The sequence below is a fragment of the Falco peregrinus genome, chromosome 3 (assembly GCF_023634155.1).
Source record: "Falco peregrinus isolate bFalPer1 chromosome 3, bFalPer1.pri, whole genome shotgun sequence".
NCBI lineage: Eukaryota > Metazoa > Chordata > Aves > Falconiformes > Falconidae > Falco > Falco peregrinus.
The window spans coordinates 46,888,324-46,910,418 of NC_073723.1; the positions used below are offsets into that span (position 1 = coordinate 46,888,324).

General features: G+C 38.0%; 1 protein-coding gene across 5 annotated transcripts in view; it reads left to right on the forward strand.

The window, feature by feature from the left end:
- The window catches only part of TOX (thymocyte selection associated high mobility group box), a 224,686-nt gene that overhangs the window by 125,722 nt on the left and 76,869 nt on the right, over positions 1 to 22,095 (forward strand). For all 5 annotated transcript variants that reach the window (XM_005238222.4, XM_055799777.1, XM_027787921.2 and 2 more), the window contains exon 3: positions 5,712 to 5,954. In XM_005238222.4, the coding sequence (XP_005238279.1) occupies positions 5,712 to 5,954 (243 nt within the window). The remainder of the gene's footprint in view (positions 1 to 5,711; positions 5,955 to 22,095) is intronic.

Below are 22,095 nucleotides of genomic sequence, written 5' to 3' on the forward strand. Positions count from 1 at the left end.
CTGAAGCATCTATCTTTTAAAAACTGGCATCTTTCCATAGTTCAGATGCAGAGCCTTGGTGCAAATGAAAAATTAAGACACGCTCTACATAGTTGACAGTGCCATTCATTTCATTTAAATTAAATATCTATAGGCAAATTCCCAATTTTTAAGGAACTGTTGCTAATACCAGAGTCTGTTGGGTATATGCATGGTGACTGACATAACCACTGAGCACACAAATTAGACTTACTTAATGCATGTTGTCTTCTGTACTGTCGTACAGTAACAGTTCTGCTCTTTCCAGAGGGATTTACCTTGGATATTTGAAAGCTTGCTGCCTCTTGTGGTCAGTCTGTTTGAGGTATCTCCTTTGGTTTCCCTGCTCCGATTACTTTTTAAAGTTCTATTAAAATTATTTTGAAACATAAGTAAGTTTTTCTGGCCACTATGCAGTCATCACTGTAAAGTACTTAAGCACAGGGGCTTTATTTTTATTTCCTTCTTTCTCCTTACTCCTTTTTCCTCAATTCTTATGCAGCAGGTTGTGCAAGAATTTCCCTTATTTTTCTGGTAGCAACGAGTATCTGAGTTTCTGGAGAATAAATGCTAGATATTTGTGTGTGTGTGTGTTATTGGTGCAGCAGGATGCTTATCTCTAATTTGAGTTACATGTTGATAAAGTAAATAACTGACTTTTGATGTATACACACATACATACACCATTTTGCCCCCCTTCATAGCTTATTGCTGGATTTGGCCAGGCTAAGTGGCATAAAAGATAAATTGAAGGGGACCAACAAGGTCATTGTCCAGGAACAAAAGCTTGGACTTGGGTTGACAGTGAATCAAAGTTAAGTGTTTGTATCATTTTATCCTGGCAAGCTTTTCTCGTAAAATTATGGGCTAAGGTGGCATAGATAATAAGGTCTCTTGATCTCAGAGTGGGCGTCTCAAAAATCATCTGCTTTATGAAGTTTCCATTATTTCAGGCAGAAATATCACAAATAGATAACCAGAAACATAGAATATTGTCCTTTAGATTTGGGAAGGCATCTTTGATTTAAAAACCTTTTTCATAGTTTCCTGTCTGTAAAGAGCACAAGTTTAAGGATGCTTCGTTCTGAGGTTCCCACTGTGTAGCTCCCATCCAAAATAATCTGAAATCTGTTTGTAATAAATACAGGTGTAATAAAAATCCTCTTAATAGTAAATTAAAATTGAAGTCTGTGTCTGTTCAGTGCTATGCAGTGGGTTTAATGGTGTTACTTTGCAGAGGGCTTTCTCTCTGGAATGTAATAAAGGTCCAGCAAGTTCCCCTAAACTGAAGAGCTGATAAACACCTCATCCACTCCCACAGTCATGAGATGAAAGCGAAACCACTGGCAAAGTTCCTAGTAGCTCTGTAGTAAAGTAAATAAAGCATTTACTGCTACTCTTTTTTGATGCAAAAGTGAAAAGGCGAGCTTGCTAGTATTTCTGTGACCAGTAGAATGAAAAGGAGCTATTCTGTGTCTTTCTGAATAGAGAAAGTCCTTCTGATAATAAAGGCAACTATGAAGGAAAAAAACCTTGGGGGGATGGGAGGTGCAAAACCCCTAATCTTTCTCCCCACCCCCAAAGAAAAACCTAACAAAACTGAAGCTACAGGCCACCATTTATTATTAATATTATGATCTGTACTTATGAATTGTAATTGGATACAGGGTATGTAGCTTTCCCAAATGCTTTTGATGGTAGATAACTCCTTTCATTAAAAATTCCAGATAAAATGGCTTGGGCTGGAAGAAGAGATGCTCTAAGAAAGCCCAGGGGTTGGGACAGGATTATGAGTGTCTTGGGAGTTGGACTTCTCACTGCAAGGGAAAGCCTTGAGCCTGTCCTTGTGCTGGAGTTCCCTGAAATGTCCTTTTGGGGAAGAGGGTAACAATACGACATTCCAGGAAAGCCTGTGGCCAGCATTGACTCAGTTGCGTCAGAGGGACTCCAGATGGTTCCATAAGAAGGCTTTCCCAATGGCAAGGGGAGAGGTGGCAGAGGAGTAGGAGCGGTTGTTTGAATCTTGTAGCTGCTATTGGTGGGACAAGCATACGTCCTGTTCCTTACTCCTTCCCTCCACACGCAGTTGCAACAGCCTTGTCTCTGGGGTATGTTGAGTTTGCTCCAAAAGTATATAGGACTTTTGGTTTCTGACGTGCCGGTGTGCCAAGTCATTACAAGCATCTGAACCATGTTGCCGGACAAGACAAACCACAGTACTGTCATGTTCCTGCTGAAGTAACTTCCCTAAGGAAGTTATGTAAGTATGTGTTAAATACACACATATTAAGTATGGAAATACCAAACCAGCTGAAAATGTTAGGTGAATAAGGTGCTCTTCAGATACTTTCAAATACCTGCCCATACTGTTAACATATGTCTTGGATTCTGTAGTACAACAGTTTACATCTCAAAAAAAAAAAAAAAAAAAAAAAAAAAAAGAAAAAAGAAAAAAAAAGAAAAAACATTATAGGAAGAACAAGTGTTTTGTTGTTTTGGTGCGTTATCACCTTTGCTACACTACTCCCACAACTTTAAGAAGCTTATGCAAGTGTAGTGGACAGTGGTGTGGTAGGTGATGTAGGATCAAGTACACTCAAACTGGTTTGCAAGCAATAATCATGGTGTGATTTTTTTTTAAAAGTAATCAGAAAGCAACTGTCTATTTAAAATTCTTAGCCCATATAATACATATAATATTATTATACAGTTGCACATGATGCAACTGGGGTTATGGAGTTTTATGCTACTAGTGTTTTACTTCTTTTTTAATAAGAGCAGTTAGTGTCCTAATGGCAGTTCAGTTGCTTCCACCGTTTTTTGAGGTGTTACTAGTTAAAGACACATTTGAAACACAGCAAATCAAAGCCTAACTAAAGTAAAACCTGGACTATTGACACATGGCATGCAAAAAGGGTGTGTGCAATTAAGCAGATTTCCTGAATGCCTCCAATATTATCGGTGCAGGCACACCCAGCCTGTCAGTATTTGGTTTAGGAATATTTGCTTTTAGTAGCAAACGTAAGTTGAAGTCGCTTCTTCTTGTTAAAGAAGTGGTGAGAGAATGCTGTAGACTCTTGTGTTAGTCTTGCTTAAAAACAGCGGGGCAGATCTCTCTTCCTCCTCTAGAAGGTGATGAGACATCTTGGTTGAGCAAACATGCAGCACAAGGTATTTTCAGTGTAGGACAGCGAGAGAGAAAAAACCCAGATGTTAACACTTCTTTGTACCTGCAAAATCATGGGAGACAAAATTCTTTTGAGGCCATCAGCTTTTGGGGACAGTAGAAAAGATAGTGTTGCACACAAAGTGTCCTCTTTTCACAGCTCATGAAGCCCTCCTGGTAGCTGTAGGTTACCTGGATCTAAGCTCACCACAATGACGGTAACCAAATCCAACTGCACCTGTGTGGGATAGCACTGGGCCAGAAGAGCATTAAGGGTGTTGGCCCTTCCTTCATTTCTGTCCCTCGCTGCTTTGTTATTGTGGTATTAGACTTTAAGTTCACTACAGACACCTTTCTTTTCATCGTTGATTGGTTTCATATAATAGTAATTAGCAAATAGCGTATACACCAGGGGTCCTCAAACGTTTTAACCAGGGGGCCGGCGCGCAGATGCAGTGGCAGGCAGTCATCTGTGGCTGCTTGGTTTCCCCCCCAACCCCCAGCGGGGGGTCTGTAAATACTGGGGGCCGGATTGAGGACCCTGGGGGGCCATATCTGGCCCGCGGGCTGTAGTTTGAGGGCACTATACAGTGTCCATAATACTTTTATTTGTTTTTACACAGTATATACATTTGTGGTTGAATAAATACCATGTTTTCTCTTTGTCATGTGTAAGTCTCCTCACCATTTAGTGAGGGTCTTTTTTTACTGTATTTCCTCCCTTGGAGATGTCTCCACTGGTGGCTGTGTCATGGCTTCTAAAAGCAGGGGCAAATACGACTCACGAATGGCAGCACACTCACACCAAGTTCCCATGAAGGAGAGGGCAGGGGCCAGGGGAGAGTAAACTCCTCTGCTGGAGGTGAGAAACACAGCTGGAAAACAGTGGAAGAATCAAAAGTCCTCACACATAAGGCTGGTGATGACACTGCCAGACCTTTTCCTCTCCCTGTTCTGCTGTTTTCATTCTTTGGGATTTTACTTTAGCCTTTGCAGTCTAGCCTTCCTGTTCTATTTCATACCAAGACACCTGGCAACACAGGTGTAAACCTTGTTGGGAAACAAAGCAACCAAAACTATGGCAATGTGCACTACAGTAGGTTCTTCTGTGTTGAGCAGCTCATCGAAAACATGTAACACTTTGTTGTTGGTCTCATTTAAGTTTTTATATCCACGCTCGTACAGAGGAGAGTAACCTCAGGCATCAGGAGGACATTGTTACTATAATGACTAATGAAGAACCCCTTTGTTTATAATTGGCCATTGATTCTTCTCTTGTCCTTCTGCATGAATTCATATACCATACTGTCCTCCATTTACAAACTCGTATTGGGGAAAACATTTTCTTCTAATAACTGCTCTTTGAAACTGTGCATCCATTTTAATCTTTTCTGAAGATACTTTGTGGGAGCAGAATGTATTTAAATCGTTGCTTTTCCAGAAGTAATAGAGGCAGCACTCAGAGCAGGGCTGCGTTGCTGCAGAAGGGCAGGAAGGGTGGAAGTAGTCTCTGTGCTATAAACCTTGTGACTGCGGGTGTGGGATATGCAAAGACTGATCACTTGCAAAGGAGATGAGAACTGTGGCTGTTCTCAGAAAAGCAGAGCAGGCTTTCAGGCTGAACCACTGCAAGTGATCCCTTTAACTCTTGATTTGGATCATGTCTCTAATCCTGCTCACCTTTTCTCCTTTAAGAAATATAAGTATACCCACCTCTATCCTCCAAATGAGCCTACTTGCTGTACAAGGAATGTAGACAAATAATAGCAATTATCCACCTTGGTGTGTTGCTCTGACTTTGCCTGTGGCTTTTCCTTGGATCAGATTGAGTTGGATGGTTTAATGGCAGTGGACAACAAAAGACTAAACAGTTGCTTTGTGGAGTAACTCATTTAGATGACTGACAAAATCTATGTATCATTGCGTTTATAGATTAAGAAAGAAAAAATCAGTGGTGTTGAGACACCATAAATGTATTTTTATAAACACAAAGTATGTACTGTTTCTGTATTTATTGGTTTTTCTTTGTAGCAGAACAAATGTATGGTTCTCCTGTAAGCCTAAAAGCAGTATCTTTATTCTTCACTATATAATTCTTGATAGGAGTAGCAGGGAGTCTTATGAATGACTTTGAGCCAATGTTAATTTTGTAAATTGCCTTCCTTTTTCCACAGTTCCTATGAAAAAAGTATTCAGCTAGATGAACACTCTTGGAAAATTTTAATAGAACCCTTGAAATCTATTTGAATTCAGCTTCTTTAAAAAAATCATTCTAATGGAAGCTGTGAAACTATCAGAGATTCTTATGCCTTAGAGGCAATTTTTCTTCCATACATAATGGTGAAAATCCACTGTTATAATACATAGGTGTTTAAAATATTCTCTTTGTTAAATTGAAGCTCCTGCTTAGAAGTATGTGAGTTGGTCTCTTCTTGTTTATTTTATGAGTTTTATTATCATTCTTGACCAGTATTCATATGATTTTCATAGCACTTTCTGCTTGCTTGTGTTTTGTTTTTTTTTCCAGTCTTTTCCTGGCCCAAGTCTTGAAAGTGAAGATTTTAACATACCTCCTATAACTCCTCCATCATTGCCTGACCACTCCTTGGTGCACTTGAACGAGTTAGAGTCTGGGTACCACTCTCTGTGTCATCCCATGAACCACAACGGCCTCCTTCCATTCCACCCACAAAACATGGATCTACCTGAAATTACAGTTTCCAACATGCTTGGCCAAGATGGGACACTGCTTTCCAACTCCCTCTCTGTGGTAAGCATTTTTAATCTTTCCCTTTTGTTCTGCTTTAAGTTGTGAAATTTTGAAAATACAGACCTGTTTGAAATCCTCTGAGGGACCAGCACTTGCACCACCCAAGTCATGGAGCAAGCTGGCCTGACTCTGAATTTTACATCACACTCCCATGTCATATCCTGCCCCAGCAGAGGCAGTGGGGGGGCTACAGCTGAGTTCCTCAAAACAAGAATGTTACCCACCACCCTGAGTAGAATTACTCCCACTTTACACAGATGTAGATCATGACAAAAGGAGGCTCAAGGCTTTGACTTCCGCTGGAGCAGGGTTTGGGTCCAGATGGCTGTTGTTCTGTGTTTGTCTGACGAGGCTCTTTCCATTCTCATTTGCATGTGCTGAGAGATGTACAAAAATTTAATATCTCCTTCCTTGTTTACTGCACGTTTGGAAAACAGCAAATGTTATTTCTGATTCTAGGCCAAATCTTATAGCCTTTTTACAGTTCCCAGTCCTTAGCCAGCCAGAATCTAATTGAAATGACTGGACGATTTGCTTCTAAAGTCTGTCAGATAGTCATTATGGTCGTAATCTTGGGAAGCCTGATATTATAAATCACTTCTTTGAATGTTAAATTGCTCGCAACAACTGCAGAGCTACTTTACATGTTACATTTTCAAGTGGGCTCTACAGATAATTAGTATACTTCTTGCACAGCAGCTCCAGAAAAGATTATTTCACTAGATGTACAATTCTAAGACAAAGAGTTCAAAAACCCGTGGAAGAGGATGGACCCAGTATTGTGTGGCACTCACTGGACTTCAGGCACTCTGCTAGATGGGCTGCCCAGGAACTGCAGATCCAGACAGACAAAGTTAAGGATCTGTCAATCCAAGGGTCTGAGCTTCTCACCAAAGGATCAGAGGCTTAAGGCCCTGTGTCCCAGCTCTGTGCTTAGGGACCAAGGCTGTTTAGGTTTCCAGCTTGTTAGCTCCCCATCACATTACCAATAATAATAATAATAATAATAATAAATAATAATAATAATACAGTTGCGGTGAGCCTGGGAGCTGAGGTAGCATGTGGAGGTTTGGGGGCTGAGGGGTCTAGGCTCAGCTCCCCATCAGCCACTCAAACTAACAACCTCAGAGACAGGGGCTGTGGTGTCTGGAAAACAGTTTACAACAAAAATCTGCCTTGTCACAGGGCTTCATTGCAATTTAATTAAAATAAAGCTGCGTTGATATTGAGGAGCTCTGAATTCCCTCTGAGGATGTCCAATGAGCTGTACTGCAGGGGGGCTACTCTTGGCTTCTTATGTGCTGCTTAGTTGTTATTGATTTACTAGGATGTTGCACGCTTTGTGTTTGAGGTCAGAATCTGACCCCAGGGTTATGTTCAGTATTGGGAGGAGAGGGGGAGAGGCAGATTTTCATAGAGAAATATAAATATACATCATGGAAATGTTTTTAATTTTGCTTGCATTTCTACAAAGCTGATGGCATGTATTAAAGAGCACGAGCTAAATCTTGTGTGGGGTTCTGAGAATCAGAGCTATAAGTAGGACTTGAAAAAGTAAGAGAGATGTTTGACACTCCAGTCAAGACACGCAGTATTTCATTGAATTGACCTCTTTTGAGCCATGACTATGGCTCAAAACTATGCATTCTTTTAAGCTCTGATGTTCCACATTAACCTCTTGCAACAAGCTCTGAACAAAGGGCCTTGAGAATTTGTAGAGCATCACAGTGAATTATTGTATCGAGGGCAAATACAAAAAAGCTGAATGATATAACTAGGTAATTTTGCTATTGGGACTTAATGATCAGAAAAAATGAAAATCAGACATCAAGAAAATATGCAGTAAATTTTAACAGTCATTTCTGAGAATTTTTCAATAAATAAAGCATGATCCTTGAAGCATCGTGGGCTAAGTCAAGTGTTATCCCTAACTTGCATGCCCTTTGCACACAAGAGGGCCTCTTAACTAGCAATAGTTTTAACTCAAGCTGTCTTGTCTGTCAAGGGGATTAAGCTACATCTCATGTTAGTACAACTGTTAGGATGTTAACACCATGATTTTGTACAGTTCAAACACTGTTTGGCAGTATAGTTCCACTGATTTGAATTCGATAACTTGAGAAAAATTAACTTGAGGCAGATAATTTAACTCTTCAGTGAATTCAGTAACTTTTTCAGTGAATAGAATGGCCCCATTGTCCTTTTTGCTTTCCATTGATGAAGAGACAGAGGATTTTGTAGAGTTAGCACTCTTTACTTGGCTTTGAAGGTCTTCTTTATAATCCAGAACCTTTTACATTTTTTCTTCAGTATGACTCTTTTCTCTTGTTATTACTCATCTCTAAGTTTCCTTTTTACTATCTCATCAAACTGATCCATTTAACAAGTACTTGCCTAAATCACTTTTATATTGCCTCACATAGAACATAATGTATAAGTTTCTCTAATCTGTCTAAACCCTTGGTGCCATATAATTTCTGGTGTATCAGCTACTGCTTAGTGTATTTGGAAACCACGTATCTCGCCTCATTTTTCAGGGCATTAATGAGTATTTTTAGAAAAATTATTCTTAGAAATGAATCTGTTGGCTGTTCTCTGTCTCTAATTAATTTCACATCTTCAGCAAATTTTACTTATATTGGGACAAATTCAGCTGCAATGAGATGTGCCTCTGATTGAATTTGATCTTTTTTTTTTTTTACTTTCAAGATACTTCCTTCTAACCAGTTTTTAACCCATGTTGGTATTTTAGCAATAATACCTTTCTTTTTATCTCTGTTAGAACTAGTGATTGGTTTTCAGTTGGTGTTTTATAGAAAAAGCATTAATTAATGCCAGCCAAATGAGAGAAAGAAAACACGGTGAGCTCAGGAACAAAGTCAGAAAATAGTTTGTACACTGAGTATAGCATTTTTCTTTCATCTCACCTACCAGGTGTTTTGAGATGAGGATTTATATGATTTTGGACAGATTGAAAATTGAGGATGTAGACCTCCTAAAACCCCTTCAAATCTCCCCCCATTAGAAGTCCTGGTTTCATACTGTGCAACACTCCCTCCAAGCTGCAGATGAAATCCCTTTGAGTAAGGATTGCAGGATTTGCCCCGAGCTCTGTAAGAATTCTCCTCTGTGGAGGTGCTTAAACATACACAATAAGAGCCCGCTACGAGCTCAGTGAATTCTTATTAGGGATCAGCTTCTTACAGATTTTTTACACTGTGGGAATTCTTTCTGAAAAATTTTACAGTGCTGGGAGATGAAAATTTCCTGTTGCCATTTACTGTGTCTAGTACTTAAATTTGGAATTAGCCTTTGAAGTTTTTTTAATTGATTGGACTTCTATTGCACCCCCACTACTTAAAAAAAAGTTTCACTAAAATTTCTCTTTCTTATTATTCTGCTGTCAGTTCATGTTTTGACTTCTATGTTTGTGTGTTTCTCTTATTTGCTTAGATGACATACAGGCATATACAGACATACACACGTACACTATTTTATACCATGCTGTCACATACAGATTTCTTTAGATGCTCATTACATCTGGATATTGAGGGTTCAGGAGTCTACAGAATTTGTGCAGAATGTGACACATGGTGGTGTGAACACACAGTCCAGCCCAGCATGGTCAACCAGTTGTAGGAGCTCTCTAAAGTCCTCCTTTAATATGAACATGACTTCTATTCCTACTTCAGTGGATCCAATTAGATATAGATAGAGCTGTTTAATGAAAATGTACTCATGGTCCTGTAGGCATGTTTGCTCCTATATAATGGAATAGGGATCACTTCCTGATTTACTACAGTTCAAGGTAGCCCTGTGTAGGTTTGGTACAGTTCCAGCTGGGGCTTGACCTGCCAGCACTTTTCTCTTTGCATGAATTTTCCTGAAATACTCCAAGGACTGCAAGAAATACCTTTCTAACATTTGCAAAGAAATGCATGTATACACCATCCCTATGAGAATATATGTTTATCTGTAAAAATGTTTTTGGATGTATTCTATAAAATGAGATTTACTGTGTGTTCATGGCATCAACAAAATTACAGACATTTCAGCTTCTTTAGTATATCCTATAGATGATTGCTTTTTTCTCCAAGAAACCAGGGTTAAAAACCACAGTGCTGTTTTTACATAGGGGAAAAAAAACCCTATTTTTGAATGCTTTCATTTATAATCTTGTGCTGACCTTTCTGAAAATGTGGCTTATGATGGTACACTATAGAAAATTTACAAGAATGAAATAAAAGATTTTTAGTTTCTTGAAATGCTTCAAATTTCTGGGTTTGAAGTTTAAAGTGGAAAAGATGTTAAAAGGCAATAAAATCAGGGGATTTATTTCCCAAATGCTCTTGTGCTGGCAACAAAAGACAGCATAATGTATATACTTAAGCTTATTGTCATTTTTAGTATACAGTCAAGGCACACTTTGAATTCAAAGGCTACTGTACAACTGTTTTGACAACCACCACATCAGTAGGTAATGTGCAGGACATATGAAACTGAAGCAAAAATGTTTCTTTAGGTCTATAGGGAGTGCAGTACATCAATGAATTCAGATGTATTAGAGCAGCATGAATTTCTAATATGTTGCTTTTATGGAAAAGACCACTGGCATATTGAATAATACTGCTTTCAAAGCAGAGCAGAAAATGTGATTACAGACAATTTCATTGCTGTTTTTAAAATAAATATTTTCAAAATCTTGGGGTATTCTATTTCATGTAATGCATAAAATATGTAAGAGTGGACTAGAGCTAAAGATCTTCTAGGACACGGAAGAGTAGATGATGTCAGCTATAATTATTCAGATATGGAATAATAGAAGCATTAGTTTAAAATAAAATGCACACAATGGGCCATGTCCTTATATACATTAAAAAAAGCAATAAAAATTTTGGGTGGGTTGTTGGGGGTTTTTTTGCACACTTTGACAGAAGAAGAAGAGCAATGAATAATTATTTAACGTTATGCCCCAATTCATCAAAACCCAAACAATTGCATTACACTTTTTCATGAATTTTATTTTTTAGTTATGCAGCCCATGAGAGAGTAATATCTTAAACAAAATGTGGCACTGTATAACTGGGAAGAAAGCAGACAGCTACTTTTTTTTTTTCATTATTCATCTCAGGTAGAATGAAGCTAGTATTTCTTATTCGCAGTACATTTGCTAATAAATCCAGTACAAGAGCTTGTTGTTATTGTTGTTGTAGCTGGGATGTATTTAAGAGATTTTATTTTACCAGTTTCATACATATTAGTTTAAATTCAGTATTCATGACTCATCTTGAGGCTGACCTATATGGTTTATTTTTTTTGGCACCTTTAGGTGTTAGTTCAAACTACTGAGTCAAACAGAAATTTTTTATTTCTGATGAACAAGATGAATAACTTCCATAACAACACAAAAGATTTTCCCCTTCTAACTTAAATGTTGAGATTTGAATCATACTTGGGTACTTTTTTCTAGCTTGTATTGCATGCCAGTGTTAGAAGACACTTTTAGTCTCTGGTGAATACTTCACATTTGTGCCTCATTACCAGGCTCTGGTCTTCAGTTTACATCAAAATTTACTGTTATGCTACACAGACCTGCTGCTACCCCAAATTTTATTGCAGTGAGTTATTGCCATCAGAACCACCAAATAATAAAGCTAAGGTCATGGAACATCTTGTGTTAAAGTATTTATTTTTTTTATCCTATTAAGCAACTTTGTATTCTTACAGGATATCTTTTTTCCCCCCCTTTTTTATTTTTTTTTAAACCCACATATATTACAAGCTGGATTTTCTCTGAAATAAGCTTTGTGTGGCAAAAGGTTACAATAGTTAATGTATGTTTTGTCAAACAGTCTAACCATGGGGATACACAGCCAAATCTTCAGCTCATGTCAGTTGGCATAACTTTATTGTCTTCAGTAGAACTAACATGATTTATTCCATCAAGGACTCTGGGACATCATGTTTATCTTTCCTTATTTCCAATGTCTGCTCCACTCTTTTGTCAGAAAGACAACAGAAAGCATAGGTAGAAGAGCTGATTAAGGTGGAACTTGATCAAGGATTTTTAAAAACCTGCAAATTGCATATCTGCTAGCAGAAGGCTCTTCACCATGTTACAAAAAAGCATTAAAATATCTGATGTCTAGAAATTACACCTCTATAAAGTTAGATTTGAAACAAAGCATGCATTTTTAACAGGGATAGAGATTTAGCATTTACATTATGTACTATGGGAGGTGCTTAGTTCTCTGTACCTGAGGATTGAAATCAAGATGAGGTATCTCTCAAAAAGATGTGCACTGTCTGGGACTGGTCTAATGACCTTCCCACTACAGCAGGTGGATCAGAACCTTCCCGTGGCTCTCATTGTCCCTTGGAGCTTCTTGGCAGTAAACATTAGTCCATGCATACATGTAGGGGGAATATCACTGGTAGCACCTTAGCTGGTAACACCTCTAGAGTTTTTCCCTCCCAAGACAAAATCAGCAGAGTGGAAGAAAGCACCCTGTGGGGCAGGCTATCAATGAACCCACCTTCTTGACGTCAGCTAGTATTAGAATCACTGTGAAAGTATTTGTGGGTAGTGTTTTTCATGAACTTAGATAGAGCGAGTAAATATTTGCTTATTACTGTAGGAAAATATTTGTACACAAATGACCAGAACCCTTTTTTAGAATAATTCCAGGTCTCATTTTTTAGATTGCCAATTCAGCTGTTGATTTACTGTCAGTTGGGAAATACAGCATTCTGCTTATTTGAGTGTGGTTGTTGATACTCCATGTGTCTCATGTATTTCACAAATTCAGTAGGAAAACAACTTCAGTATAATTTCAAGAGGAAATAACAAGGTAGCATATTTTAGTTTTGAAAACAGCCTTCTGTAGAAAATGCTTTGCTGAACTTCTTTCACAGCAGTTAACTATCATCTGATAGGAATTTATTTGCTACATAAAAAAGTGAGAAAGAAAATATGTGTAGTGGTATTAATTATTGTTTCTTAGACTTTAACCAGATAGGCTCAGGCTAAGGCATGATGAATGTGGTGCAGAGAGAAAGCTTTCAGTTGTGGGTGGTAGATTATACACCACCTCGCATGTGAAATACTCACAGGAGTGATTAATGCATAAACAGCATCATAGCTGAGTGTCAAACAAAACAGATAATAGAGTATGCAAATAGAGAAAACATAACTCTCAGAAAATGTCAGAAATTCAGGGTTTTCAGCAGCAGAGATTGTTGACTTTAATCTGCTGCTTTTAACATTGCATGTAGTTGTCGAGAACAGCAAGATAATGAAATGTTTCTGAAGATTCAGTCTTTGGAAAAAAAATCATAGTGATCTTAAGGCCTGTAGATGGAATAAAGTGAAATGTATTTCTTGAAAACAGTGAAGATGCTTTGGTGAAGACAAAAAGGAAGGAGAAGCCCACAAGGCAGATGAAAGGGAGAGTTTTGTGCATCAGGTGAAGTGGCCTCTCCTTCCACCTGTTTCATTATTTACACGCATGCATTTGCATTCCTTGAAACTTGAAAGCAGTTGAGAAGAGTGCACACCCATCATGGATTTGTATTGCATTCATCATCTCAATCCATTTTGTTCAGAGAGTAGAAAGGTATTTTGTCTGGACGAAGCCAGTCCTACTGTGGCATGCACTGTCTCAACTCAAGCTACCATTTGCATGCTGGAAGTTCAGGTGTGCTAACATGACTCTGCTGAAGGCTGGGACACCAGCAACCCAGAGTTTCAAACCAGTGTCACCTGATAGAATGGAGTGTGAATTCTCCTTGCCTAGTCATGTGTATGTACAGTCATAGATATTTAGGAAAATTTTTAATTCACTTTGGGATAAAACCCATTTTGCTGGCTTTTTTGGTTTTTCTGAGTTGAAGGAATTTGAAAGGTCCAATTAACAGTTTCACAGGCTTTTAGTCTGTTTTAATGGTTTTACAGAACTTTAAGTATCACTCTCTGAGTTTTCTGCTTTTTGCAGCAGGAAGGGAAGAAAAAATTCTACTTGGTAGCATTTTGAGATTTGGAGAAATGATCATCGGTAAAAAATAACTAGTATCTTATTTTAGTCCCTGGTTCTTTCTCAATGCAATTAAATGCTTAAAGTGTAAAGGAGTCTACTCCTCCCCTGATCCTTTCAATAACATGAAGATTCATTTTAGATTGTTGTCTGCCCCTCTGTTTTTCCCCCTGTTCATTTAGACAAGGTCTGTGTAAATGCCCTTTCCAGTGTTGGGTTTCCCCAGGGACAGCATGTAAATCCTTAACATCCACTGCTAGTGTAATGCTGTACTTCAGCCATATGTGTACAACTTAGGATCTCTGTAGCTTCACTCATATTTGACCTACATTTATGGCATGTGGTACATGCTGCTGCCTCTATATTTGGACAATAAAGATATGAAAATGAATGTTCTTAATTCATTTTCTGTGCATGTTATGGATGGATACAGTTACAAAAAGGACTTGAAAGTATGCAGTGGCAGCAAAGCAGCATTATGGAACAGGGAACACCTCTAAGGCATGCTGGTACATATCCTTCAATTACAAAACCCACAAAAATGAACCCTTTCCTTCTAAAGTCAACTGAACAAAGGGATTACAGTTTATCTTACATATTACCAGTGTGTAGCCAGCATTCCTATTTCAACCAACCTGCAGGGAAGGAAAAGGGACAAAGGAGATGTTACAGGTGGTGTGGTACACACGTGGCACACTGTGTGCCTGACCTGACCTGGAGATGATGTGGGACTGCAGTGCTCAGGGTACATACATACATACACATTTATACATGAACACACATATATACCTATATATATGAATATATGTAGGTGTGCATATATATAAATATATAGGTATATAGGTATGTAGGTATTTATCACTGTTAATCATTGAAGCCCTCTGCTGGAAAGGGAATGTAAAAGACAGGATGTAGCATCTGCAACATCGCCCTTTCCCCCAGATTGTGGATCCACATTGTACGTTAAACAGACTGAAACTAAAGCCAAATCATTGACATAGATGCAAGAGATCTAATAAGCATACCGCAATGGCTGCATCATAGAAATTTTTTAGCAAACCCCTGGGTTACACACGAGGTTGCAGTGTCTTACAGTAACTTTAATAATATCACCTTTGCTCTTTTGAGTTAATAAAGGAAGTAGCCTAGTTGCTAAATTGAGACATGGCCTAACTAACGGATGGCTAGATGAGGTTACTCCATATCCCTTATTTGAAATTCCACTTCCTGACAGTGGTGATACTGGGCTACAGGTGCCTTCACTTCATCCTTAAACAAGTGATCAAAGCTGAAAAAAAGTTTGAAATTAGATGTTCTTGTTCTTCAGCAAAAAAACCCTCTGTGTGGAGAATTTACAGGATCAGGCCCTTGATGAGAATGCAACACTTTATTCAGAAATTGGACTTCCTTCTAATATACTTTAAGATTACCTTCATTCACACATAAAGAGTTTCAGAGATTAACTCAGTAACTAAGCTTCAGTTTCCTACACACGCCCTAATACTCAAGTGTGGGATCACAGTTTAATGAATGTTATTACACTCCCCTTTCTTATGAAGTAGCATAAAAAGTGTTTAGTGCAATAGGCTTACTGCTGATCTGGATATTAAGTACAGCTTAAGTTGGCCGACAGAAAGTATACAGTGTGAAATAACCACTGGCAAAACTTTTAAAAGTTGTTTTTTTTCTAGAAAAAATAATCACAGCAGTTGAAAAATAATGCTAGCAGCACTCTGTTCTTCTGCAGTCTTGTATCTTGAAGTGCTTTGTAGTCGCTAATTAGCTAAGATGCTAATGTACTAATAACAGTACAAATAGATATTTGCAATGTCAGTCACTCATACCTGTCAAGTACTATATTGTAGAGTAGAATGACATTTACTTTATTAAAAAAAACAGTAAAATGTAATTCACAATATACAAACACAGATGAGTCCCAAGATGAAAAAGGCTGAAAGAGACAGATCTTAAGGGAGAGGAAGATGACTCTACATTGTGGGACCCATAATAACAAAAGTATTACCAGGACCTGATTTCATGTGTGGTGATCAGCAACACAAAAGTGGGCAGCAGTGTGGTGAGAGTCAACTTCCAATATTAGAACTAGCAGAAGTCCTCAGATGTAATAAAGGCAGGAATTAACTGCCATGTGTTACACATCTAATATAAGGCAATTACGGTGATTGCATATAATGATAGTCAAGACCTTTAAGCTATCATGCAACCTGGAACTGATACAGCAGACTTATTTAAGAGCCATGGAAATGATGCGAGGATTGTTTCACCCGCCCTTGAAGTGCAGTCAGCTCTAGGGAGAAGTGAAGTATCTCTTCAACCACGGAGTCTGATGCTCCACTGCCCCACGCTCCTGGTCCCAGGCCTTAGGGGCCGGTCGCATAGCATGCATGTTTCTTCTCATTTGCCATCAGCTTTCGTGAATGCAGGGAGGGGAAAACGCATGGAAGGAAAGTTCTTTGCCCAGGGCCTGGCCTGTGTAATTTTAATTGGGGCCAGCATTGTTGCACTAACTTTGTTGTTCATGGCCTCTGCCTCTGAACTGCATATTCAGAGCTCTGTGACTGGATGAAAACCTCAGTGGGATTTTCAGAAATATTCTGTCCTAATGTTGATCCTGTCCAACTCTAGCAGGGTCTTTCCCAGAGTTTCAGCAGAAACAGAGGATAGCTTTATAGCAGATGCTTTCATTTGTTCATAAAATGTGCAGATTTAGATTTTTGATCAATAATGATCCACAGTCTGCAATCACAATTCTGAAATGGTTTTCTTTGTAACATTTGGAAAACTAGTGCAAGCTGTAACAAGACTGAAGAGAAGAAATATCATCTCATGTGCTGTTTTGAAACAATTTTTATTATTTTGATTATAATATAATTAAAGACAGCATACCAAAGCTGCGCTGCAAGAAAAAGTTACATGAGTAGCCCAACCTCTTGGATCCTGGCTCAGTGCAGCCTTAATGTTGTGTTACTTACCAAATTACAGAAATTGGTCCAGAAGGAACCCTAAGGTCCCTCCCTTAATCTAGTCCAAGCGAGGACTTTAAAAGGTCATCTCCCCAAAAGCAGGATACTCCATATGTTTGTCATTTCTGACAGATGCTTGTCTACATTATTTTTTAGAGAATTCCTTTAATGGCAACTGCACAGACTCCTCAGGCAAGCTCTGTGTACAGGTCCTCAACCTTAAAAATTCACCTACTTCACTGTGTACACAAACCCCAGAAGTCAGTGGAGGTTAATGCAGACCATTTAATCTTTTCAGTTGTGTCTTATTTATTTTTCTTTTAAAAATGTGCTTATATATGTATATATTTATATTTATTAAACGTATAGTTATCTAAGAATGAATGATAGGTAATAGATGTTGATGGAACAGCTAGGAAGTAATCAAGAGGATGTATATTGACTCAGACTGTTTTGGTTCACACTGACTTGACCATTTAAGAAACAGTAGAAAAATAATCAGCTTTTCCCAAATCTTATTAGCATGTAATCATGATCCAGATTGTATTAGTCCATTATCTACACTGAGAAAAATAACTCTTCTTGAAGGTTCAACTGTAGTGTGTTATTTTATGAAATTGTTTATGTGCATATTTTCAATATTATATTTATTTATCATCATCCATTACTTAGAAAGTTAGGCTGAAAGAATAAGTCTTTATGGTACTTAAGGAATGTCGCTGCAAGTAATGGGGTAAAAGTAAGTAATGGGTGAAGGTTGAAAAAAAACCTGTAATGACATTTGAATAGTCTGCCAGGTAGTGTTAAAGCTCTGGAACATGTACATGTGGGAAAATCCTGCACTGGCTGGGAGATGGGCTGGATGATTTAGTGGACCTTTCTTTCAGATGTAATTCCTGTAACTGGTTGATACATACACTAGTGTTCAGACATTTGGACTCATTTCTTGTTTGTCTGGCAAATTGTTTCTTGTGAAAGGTTATAAATTACTATAAATAGACTTTGCAGAAGATGAGCTGCATGATATACTTGGAAAGAGTTTCTCAGCTGATATTCAAGACATTAATGCCAAAGCAGAAAAAAACCAATAGAGTCCTAATCCCATGGCTTTGCTTGAGTACACTGCTAGGAAGGTGCACTGCCATAAATAATATTTACATTGAATAGAGTCTTCTGTATTCTAACAATAACTTAGGATAGAATAGATAAAATAGGGAAACAAATGTTGCTTACTTGGAGGAAGTTTTTCTTCATGAGTTTGTAACAAAGAATTCACTGGTGAAGGAGGGAGGGAAAGGAGAAAGAAAGGAAAGCAGGCATTTATAAAAATGTTGTTGTAGTTATAATTAGATCCATTTTAGAACCAAAAGTTTTATGCAGAAACTGACAGAAGGATACACAATAATTATAGTTTGCTGACAAGCCGAATAGTTTCCTTTTTTTATCTTATGGTTTTAGGAAACCAAACTGTAAATAAATATGCAGTTTGACAGATTGTAATTGCAATCAGCAAGGAGTCTTTTCATTTAATCAGATGGTGTTATTAAAATGGGGTTACAATTAAACATTTTATAATGTGACGTAGAACTCTATTAAAATTCTCCAGCAAACAGCAATTTGCATTTGATACTTCTGCAACCCATTTCTATTTGCAGAAATGTTATTGGCTGTGACCTTCCAGTGGTTAGGTCTCAATTTGCTTCCTACTTTGATAAACGATATTAAGTATCCTCTTTCTCTACTTCACAATGTAGCTTAAAACATTAAATTTGCATTCTTTTATTATATTACTTTTGATACTTGTTAAAACTGCAGGACATTGGCCAAAGCAGGTTTGCACCAGCAGAAATGTGGAATTACCTAAGCATAAATTTTATTAACTTTAGGAATTGTAGGTTTGATCAACCATAATCACGCATCTGTTCACAATTAAATGTTTCCAGAGAAAGTGATACGGCTTTTGAAAGAAAGAAGCATCATTCATCATATTGCTGCACCTAAGACATTACCCCAATTTAAGTTGACAAAAAGCCTTGGATTTCCCTCTATCTTTCTGTAGATGTGATCAAGTGATTCCAGGAAATGTGACAAAATATTTTTCAGGAAGGCTTTGAAGAAGAAGACTCCACATCTGTTATTCCCATGTGAAAGTCCACTGTTTGTTCCCATAGTTTTGATAACCTAAGTAGGAAAATATGAAGTCAGAAGTGGTTCAGTGTTCTGCCTTCTAAGACTTTTCCAGGCTGTAGCTACTCAGTGGGATCACTACCCTGTACACAGCAGAAAAGAACAAGAGGAATCATTAGGAGGCACAATTTTTGAGCCATTCTTCAAGTTCACACATACTCCACTAATGAAACTGTACATAGCAGATGCTTGAAGCGAAGGGAATGAGTGATTTGCATTAACAAATTACATTTACAAGTGTGAAACAGTATTTGAAAATCAGACAGACAAGCTACTGCTCCTCTATCTCACCCATTTACTCGGGTGGACATTTTTGGAGGAAACAGCGGTTTGAGGAAAGGCAACATTGTCTTTACTGGAGAATAATCAGGCAGTGGTTATAAAGCATACATTCTTCTTTCTTGTCACTAGTAGTAGGCAAAATAAAGAATAAGGAGGGAAGGAGAGGAAAAGAGGGGAGACAGAAGTCAAGTATGCTTTCTTTTGGTGGAAAGTGGAGTTCTATGAATACTTGAGAAGAAGAGAAAATGGAACGAAATAATTTGATTTGACGTCTTTATGCTTTTATTTTAATTTTGCGTTGTCCCTGGTTTGGTACCCCTCAACTCTTTCCTTCTTTCCTGTTACTACTATGTGTTGTTTTCCCCATGTGCTGTTCAAGCACAGTCACTGCAGAGTAGATTGATGCAAAGTCTCCAGCTCCATCTGGCAACCCCATGAGTTTCATGTCTTCATCTACGTGCATATATGCAACATCCAAAGGAGCAGCTTTCAAAAGTTTTCTTAGAGAAAGAGGTCTTCCAGCTTCCAGCAATGTGATGAAAGAATTGTATCCCCAAAATACTCAGCAATTCAGCAGTCATGTAAGGAAAATAGCAGATTAGCAAAGGAAGTTTTAAACTGCTCCTCAACCACAGTTGATAGGATAAGCAAAAGGTTCAACTTTGTCCTTCATGTCCAACTTCAAAGCAGATAGGACAATAAAAGCTTTCTGACTGGTCCTCCCTGCACAGCGCAGGATGACTGCCGTGCAGCTTCAGGATGAGTTTGAGGTCACCAGCCTCTGGTAGGGGAGCACTGTAAATGGTTGAGGAGGAGACCTGAAAATATTGCTTGTCCCTTAGTTTTTCCAATGACAAGCCCAGACACGTAAAGAGGAAAGTGAAGTTAAAAGGTACATAGAAAAAAAGGTAACCGCTTTCTCTGCAAAGCTAATTGTATTTTTTGCTGAAATAAATTAAATACAAACCTGAATCTAATGTTCAAAACATGGAAAAACTAGTTCACATCTTCTCTGCATATAGCTGCTTTTTTAAGAGCACATCACCTGGTACACACAGGTGTGAAAGAGAAGGTAATCAGGATTGGAAATGCAGGTTTAACCAATAGAAACAAACCTTAGGATTTTGTAGTGCTATCCATCATTGAAAGGCTCTGAGCACTCTGTCTTACCTTATTATGTCTTTACTATTTATTTGCAAAATACAAACCTAATCATGAAATTGTGTTCATACCGGTGCCCCCTTGGCTGGTATAAGGAAGTATTTCTCAAGAGGAGAAAAGGCCCTAAACAACGAGATGGAAAATGTACGTAGTATTTGTCATTTGCATTCAGCTGAAACCTGAGGTTTGTTTTAATAATACAGAGGGAGGTGCCTGATCTAGCATACGTGTATCTGTCTTTGAATGTCACACGTTTTTAAAAGATAGAAGTTGCAGAGGATATATGCTTTCTTTATTGTGTTTTTTGCATTTTCAATTGTGTACCATACATTCACATACTGCTGTGTGTTACAATCAAGCCAGTTTGATTACTTTCAATTTATGCCACAGGATTTTGTCACTCTTGCTGAAAATTTCAAGACATTTTACTCCAGACTCATTCTTTTTTTTCCCCTCAGATTTATTTACTACCTTTAGAAGTAGAAAAGTCCAATTTCAGTCATGTTAGAAATAGCTCATTTTAGACAAGTACGTGCTGCTCTGCTTACAAAACATATATGAGTGGAATATGCAATTACCACAACTCAGTTTCCTGCCACTGAAACATTTCAGCATTATAGCATTACAGAAATAGAATGACATGCATAATGAAAGATTTCAAGATTCACCCAAGGCATTTATTCTCTTCACCTTAATGTTCTCAGCAGTAGCAGAGTATCCATTAAAAGGTACGATGAATTATGGTTGCTTAGCAACCGCGAGGAGCTTGTAACAGCACCAAAGAATGAAATGGCTGGTTGATAAAATGAATTTTCTCTGAGCATTAGCCTGTTGAAACTGCCTTTTCTTGTGGAACATAAAGTGCATTTATTTGTCTCATGCATTTTTTATTAGAAAATTATTTGAGTTCCAGGGACTTGAATCGTTTTGCTACAGGAGATATTTGATTTTAATGTGTTGTACTAAAATAAGTAATAAAAGACATTTTCTTCAAAGTAAAGACACCAAACAAACCTAGGTAGCTCCTTTTGAAGTCGGGAATAAAATCTTATATAAGGTATGTCATTACCCATTTCTAATTAAGAGTGACATTAGCTAGGACTTAAACAAATTTTACCTTTGAAGGAAAGTTTGAGCCTGTTAGCCAATATGCGGTGAATAAAAGGGGAGAGGGTTGGAACTGATCTCGTGGATTCGTCATGAGTGAAATAAGTTGCCGTCTCTTCCCACACGGTATGGTAGCCATGGCTCCATATGGAGAAAGTCAGAAGTGGTTGCACTTTCATACCTAGCATTCACTACTTGTTTCTGTGCTAAAAATACATTCATTGTAGGCTTCCATCCAACAATGAGGAGATGTTTAATTTTCCACTGAGACTCTCCAGGCATTCAGTAGCAGCCAGAGATGGATGAACATTTTTGGCAGAAAAGGTTTTTTCTTGGAAAATGCCAGAACGGTGAAACCAACGTTGAGGCGAGGGGAATACATCAGTT